Source organism: Cricetulus griseus, chromosome 2 (assembly GCF_003668045.3).
Source record: "Cricetulus griseus strain 17A/GY chromosome 2, alternate assembly CriGri-PICRH-1.0, whole genome shotgun sequence".
NCBI lineage: Eukaryota > Metazoa > Chordata > Mammalia > Rodentia > Cricetidae > Cricetulus > Cricetulus griseus.
This window is the reverse complement of record NC_048595.1, coordinates 444,962,678-444,969,454: the sequence shown is the minus strand read 5'-3', so window position 1 is coordinate 444,969,454 and position 6,777 is coordinate 444,962,678. Positions and strand designations below refer to the sequence as shown.

The following is a 6,777-nucleotide window of genomic DNA, read 5'->3' as shown; positions in this document are numbered from 1 at the left end:
CACTCAAATTCAATTTCTGGCACCCACATGGCTGCTCACAACTGTCTCTTAACTCCAGTTCCATTGAAATCTGACATCCTCTTTTAGTCTCCTCAGGAACCAGGCATGCACACGGTACAGACACATGCATGTAGGCAAAATACTCAGACACAAAACAAAAATGTAAAAAACGTAAAAATCTGAGCATGTACTTTAATCTCAGCACTCCGGAGGAGGCAGGTGGATTTCTATGAGTTGGAGACCAGCCTGGTCTACACAGGGAGTTCCAGGCTAGTCAGGCTACAAAGGGAGACTGTCTCAAACACTCCCAACCAATGAAGTTGTTTAAAAATTTAAAAAGCTGTTTTCCTAACCTTAATTGGAAATACTTATGGATCACTTTTACTTCCCACTAAGTTTAATAGTTGCTTCATTTTCTAATTAGTAAACTTACCCATGAAGTTTTAGTGTCCATTTTTACCAAATAATCTGTAGATAATTTAGATAACCTGTACATAGTTCTGTCCCAGCTGTACCATTTCTTCTGGAGTATCTGGGTTTTCTCTGATGAAAACATATGCAGTACTCATGCTATTAATACAAGTAACTTCCTGTTCTGATACACAATTGTCATTGGGGCCTCGAATCTTCCCAGTGAACCAAACACCTTACTCAAATAAAACGAGGACTGATCATTTAATATCTAAACAATAGTGCTTTATTGAAAAAGGGTTAGTTTAAATGGCTACAAAGTTGATGTGTAAAATGTGTTTTCAAAATACATTTCTACAGGTACAAGTTATTTCTTAGAGAGCATTTACTTATTAGCAAAAGTATATATTTAGATTTGGGTGGAAAAACTGAAAGGGGATTTAGAATTGTGGCCATCCTTAGATGTCAGCTGGCCCTAAATGGCAATCTTAACTCACAAACACGGGGCTCCCACTGAATACTTGGAAATGTTTTTTTTTCTTTAAAAAAAAAAAAAAAATTCTCCAATCAAATTAATGACAAAATAACCCAAACAAAGAATTGTATGGGTGTACTCTAAAGAACTTTAACAATGAACCCCTGGCCATTCACAGTGATGCAATAATAAAGAGGCAAAATGAGCATATTATTTCCTGTAATTTGTAACTAACAACTCTTACATCTCATTTTACTAGTACTACTACTGACTTTTGGCCTGAATTAAACACAAATCCCTGCCTCAACCAAGCACTTTCTTCCGAAGCCAAATGAAAGCACAGAACTAGCACTCTGCTTTGCTTCCCCCATACCAGTCTCCTTCACTCGCCCCTTTCTGACATTAGAAGACATGGCAAGAGAAGGCAGGCCAGAGTGCCAGACTATAAACCAGGCACGGCTTTGCTCATCTGTTTGCGGCACAGATCTGAATTGCCTTTCATTCCTGCCATGAAGACATTTTATACTACACAAACTGAGGAAAATGACAATGACTGAAAACAGATGAGACAGTCTGCAAATGGAAAAACGGTTATTTTCCTCTCAGTAGAAAATCACTGAAAAAGGGAAGAGTTAGAGGAAAACCTGGCAGGCATTGGGGCTTCAAGTGGCTTTTGTGCAAGAGCACCTCCCAATCACAAGCCTGGGTTCAGATCCATGCCAGCTAAGGACTATGATTTCCACTGCCATGGCTGATCTTTTGCACCTAGTTATACAAAGTACATTAAAGTGCAGTATAAAATATAAACATTTGGTTTCTTTAAAAAAGTATTGCCTTCTTAGTTGAGTAAAAAGTTTATTGACTCTTACTGTGTAGAGTCTTGTTACAATAAGAAGCTGGAGCTCATAGCTGCTTTGGTTTTCTCCAAGGCGTAGCATAATCAGCATCCACAGTATAAAACGTCCTTGTAGTGAGTTCTCTACAGAGGTTTGAAAAGGATCTGGCACTAGAATCCAGAGCTCTTAAAATTCAACCCTGAAATCCTGCTTTTTAAAAGCTATTGAAGTATAAACATTCTCTCATTAGATAACCCTCTGTTCTGCCTGGTTAACAGATAAATGTGCAGATGAATTAACCGTATTAACTACAGCAGCAAAAGCAGTTTTAGGTGTTCTGCACAAATATAAAGTTAACAGTGTGACTTCATTCTATTAAGCAAATATTCTGCCACCAAGTATGCACAGCCACCTCTGTCACAGGCACATCATGTCCACCACACAGGGATATTCTGAGCAAACAAAAATGTCTAGACATAAATCAAGAGTACTTGTCAATGATTAGTCAGGCCAGCTCAATCAAAGAAATTCACTATTACCAGTAGACAGGTTGACTGATTCTTAGAAATAAATTCTAACATTAGTGGTTAAGGAAGAAGAAAATCAGGGTTTACTTCACGCAACATAAAGTGTAACATAGCAATGAAATATAAATGTTAAATGTACTTCATACCAGAGGGGGAAAAAGAACCAAAAATCAAAACCATCAAAAGTAAAAAACCAAAAAACCAACTGAAATCCTCAGACACAGGGACTTAAATTCGGATGGCACGCTTTCAAGAGTATTAAAAAACGTGATGCTGCAGCACTTATCAGGAATACTTTTCTTTTTATCCAACAGTGTTTTCTGGAAAGTAAAAACAAAACAATTTAAATGGAAGTGATGCATGTACTGCTTTTATCATTGCCAATACTCCCTCTGCATATGAACGAACATAAGTTGAGCAAAATGTTCTTTATCTATGACCAGTTAACTAAATCAAGATGCCATTTATGAAGCTCTCCGAAACCGTCAAGTTATATGATACTTAAAGTATAGAGAATTAGACCAGACCACAAATATAAGTGATGTGAGGCTGCCTAAAAGGGGTGTGAGTCTGCAGTAGCGACTCTCGTTTAGTTGGCATTGATTCTTCTTCCTAGCATCTTTATTTTTCATCTGCAAAAACTTTTAATAAAAAAAATTAATGAGTTTCCTACACTATGACTAATAAAGTTTAAAATTTTTCTTTAACACAAATTATATCTGTAATTAGAAAATAGGGATGTCTTTATTAGACAGTAGATGGCAGCAGAGAATGGTTTCTGCTTTTCAATGAAAGGCTAATGACACAGCCAATGGCAGATTCAAAAACACAAAACATTGGTAAGGTGTAAGACAGGAGCTTATCATATTTAAGGTTGAGCAGACAGAGATCACCGTACCTCCCCAACTTACTAACATGAAAACACACCTCACATATGGTGCCCGAGTGTCCCGCTGTCACTGTCCCCACCCTGCATCTGCATCTGCATCTGGGCTTGCATCCTTGCAATCATCTCCTGCATGCGGCGAAGCTATGAAGGGGTACATGTCAGATTTAGTGTTGGTGCTGTCATAATATTTAGCTTTTATTGTTTTCCTCAAATACAGTAATATGTTCAAATAAAAAGAAGTTACAAACAATCTAAAAGATCAGCAATTCATCAAAAATCCATGTAAATGACAAAATACACAATTCAAGTAAAACAAAATGTACCAATAAAGAGAAGCAATAGACTAAGACAATGAGACAAGAAAGAAAACTGCTATTACCCTTCGGGGAACAGAAAGGAAAGGGGAGTGGGAATGATTCATCTTTTCTGCTGGACAACAAGGTCTTAGTTATGAAAACAATGCTTACCCACTGCTATCTTTAACTATTTTATTTTTGGGATACATTATCATGTAGCCCAGGCTAGACTCAAACTCCCTATGTAGTTGAGATGACTCTGAACTCCTGACCTCCCTGTTTGTACTTCCCAAGTGCTGAATTATAGGCAAAATCCATCATGCCTAGCTTATGCCTTAACACAGGAGTTCCTACGTGCTAGATAAGCACTCTACCAACTGAGCCACATCCCTAGACTCCTTACCAATTACTGCCATTGACATTTGTATATGATTAGAAAAGCTCCAGGCAAGTATTCTAAAATATTTACTAAGATTTTCTTCAGGTGACTTTGTGGTTATGGCAGATATCCACAGCGAACTGATTTGGCTAAAGAATTGATTTTTTTGTTTACAAAAGGTTGACCCTTATGACCACATAACCACTAAATAATCTGCACTCCATAATTCTACCAGGTCTGAATGCACAGTTCTATTCCTTATCGATTTCTAGCTGGTTATCTGGGCATCAACCATTCTCTAAAACGTTTCTGTAACCAGGAAAGCAAAGCTCATTAGAACAATGAAAATAAATGAGCTCTGTGTTTCACATGCTTGCTTACTCCTTCAAACATTAGAGTTACTTTGTCTAGGAATGGAAAGAGCAAGCAACACTTTGCTAGGGTATTTTATAGACAGTTCTAAATCTAGAGGTTTAAAAGACTAATTCTTGTAGCAACTTGTCCTATCCACAATGCTTTATCTATTTAAATCTTTACAAATCGTATTAGAAGCATTTCCTAACTACTTCTTCCATAAAAGTCCTATGTATTTCTATCCTTTTTGGTAACTGAATGCAAAATGGCAGCTTCATTGTGTTTCCCAGTTGGTTACTGTCTATGTGTAGAGAAAAAGGTCTCTGAACATTTTATAAAAATCAGTCACATTCCCTTTTATTATTAGCTAAATTGCTACTGAAGACTGAATGAGGCGTGTATTTAAAATATATATATATATATATATTATATGTACACATATATTTAAAAGATTTGTGTATAATGCTTCAAAAAAGCAAGAAAGCTATAATAAGTTATTTATAAATATTTTTGGATAGGGCTGGAGAGACGGCTCAGGAGTTAAGCACACTGGCTGCTCTTCCAGAGGATCTGAGTTCAATTCCCAGCACCCATAACAGCACACAACCACCTGTAATTCTAGTTCCAGGGGATCTGATACCTTTATGCCAATGCACATAAAATAAATTTAAATAAATTATTTAATAAAAAAAATCTTTGGATAGAAAACAGCTACAGAAACCAGAACATGACTATTCTACTTACCTCAGCCTCCTTTTCAAGCAAGATCTGGTCTTTATTCATGTCCTCATTCTCTACTTTCCTAAGGGAATAACAAAAAAAATTACAATTGGAATACTGTAATATACTTCTGAAAAGAAAACTTTGCAATTCTGAAGACCGCTACTTTATAGTTACATGCTTACAGTTTCTTTAATTAAGAGAACACAGGAAGAAACTTGGAATTCAGAAGATGATCTGACTCTCATTTCACAGTCACAAATAGCAGGTCTAACCCGAAGAATGGTCCTGGTTTTAGTTTAAGTTCCCCTTTGTGACTAAAAAATGGTTACACTTGAAGGAGCCACAGGAGCTGAGTGAGCAGAGCCTGGTGGAGAAGGACCAAGGAAAGCACCTCTAAGCACACTGGCAACACCACCAGGGCATGTTAGGTATGCTAGGAAGAATTCTTGTACTTCCTATGTCTACACCTTTCTTAATATCTGGTCTCCAAATTAACATTATAATGCTTCAAAAAGCTTTTTAATTCTTAATTATGTATCTGTGTGTATCTATATATGTATACGTACACAAAATACACATCTTATATAGAAATACATTAGGATGGTAAAAAAGGAAAGGTGAATGAATGTGGCCACATGGAGTCTGTAGAGAACAAAGCTGCCACTCCAGGGACACCCATAGCGAGCTTACCCTCTACAGCTTTCAGTGGAAGCGAGCCTATCCTTATGGACACAGTAATACTAAAGAAGTACCAATACAAGCCTCCTTTTCCATCTAAAGCTGTTTGCTTAAAAAAAAAAAAAAAATCATTTCATGGGGCTGGAGAGATGGGTCAGAGGTTAAGAGCACTGGCTGCTCTTCTAGAGGTCCTGAGTTCAATTCCCAGCAACCACATGGTGGCTCACAACCATCTGTTATGAGATCTGGTGCCCTCTTCTGGTATTCAGATATACATGGAAGCAAAATGTTGTATACATAATAAATAAATAAAATCTTAAAAAAAATCATTTCATTATTATTATTATTCCATGTATGTGCTTTGCCTGCCATATATGCCCACGTACCACAGGCATGCCTGGTGCCTAAACATGCCAAAAGGCATTGAAGGCCCTGGAACTGGAGTTACAGACAGTTGTGAACTGCATTGTGGGTGCTGGGAATTGATCCCAGATCCCCTTCAAGAGAAGCAAATGTTCTTTTTTTTAATTGAAGATTTATTATATATACAGTGTTCTGTCTCCGTGTTTGTCTACAGGCCAGAAGACAGCACTAGATCTCATTACAGATGGTTGTGAGCCACCATGTGGTTGCTGGGAATTAAACTCAGGACCTCTGGAAGAGCAGTCAGTGCTCTAAACCTCCGAGTCATCTCTCTAGCCTTGGAGCAAGGGTTCTTAACCACTGAGCTATCTCTCTAGCCTCCAAAGCTGTTCTTGATGTGCACGTTATGAATGTCTCTTCCCTACCCCCATTTGACTGAATCAGCAATATTCTTTTAACAATCTGTGAATAGGAAGCACATGTTGTTTGTGATCAAGAAGTCTGAGGTAGACACACAAAAGACAAAAGCAAGTGACTTAGGGAACATGATATGGGCAAGACGGTGTGACAACCTGCCACCTCTCTTCAGCCTTTCAGAACGGAAGTTTTCATAGTGAAGGTCTTGGGTCACTTCCTGTAGGTCCTGCATGTGGGTGCTGAAAAAGAGAATACAACAGGGACTTATATGTATGTCAGTCTCATCAAGAACAACAACAATCAAGAACATAGAAAAAACTGGTAGAACTAAGAGCCCAAGCAATTATTTAGCAAACTGTACACAGGTTGCTGGAATCTCAGGATAAACTGTGAAGTATGCTCCTTTGCAATCACAAAAAAGCTACAGCA

At 37.7% G+C, this 6,777-nt stretch overlaps 1 protein-coding gene across 4 annotated transcripts in view; it reads right to left on the bottom strand.

Annotated features, from left to right (window-relative positions):
• Window positions 1-674: 674 nt before the first annotated feature.
• Septin2 (septin 2) overlaps window positions 675-6,777 on the bottom strand; it is a 28,385-nt gene continuing 22,282 nt past the window's right edge. For all 4 annotated transcript variants that reach the window (XM_027397667.2, XM_027397666.1, XM_027397668.2 and 1 more), the window contains 4 exons: window positions 6,504-6,587; window positions 4,912-4,969; window positions 3,177-3,279; window positions 675-2,569 (listed from right to left, as the gene is read on the bottom strand). In XM_027397667.2, coding sequence (XP_027253468.1) covers window positions 3,178-3,279; window positions 4,912-4,969; window positions 6,504-6,587 — 244 coding nt within the window. In that variant the 3' untranslated portion in view covers window positions 675-2,569; window position 3,177. The remainder of the gene's footprint in view (window positions 2,570-3,176; window positions 3,280-4,911; window positions 4,970-6,503; window positions 6,588-6,777) is intronic.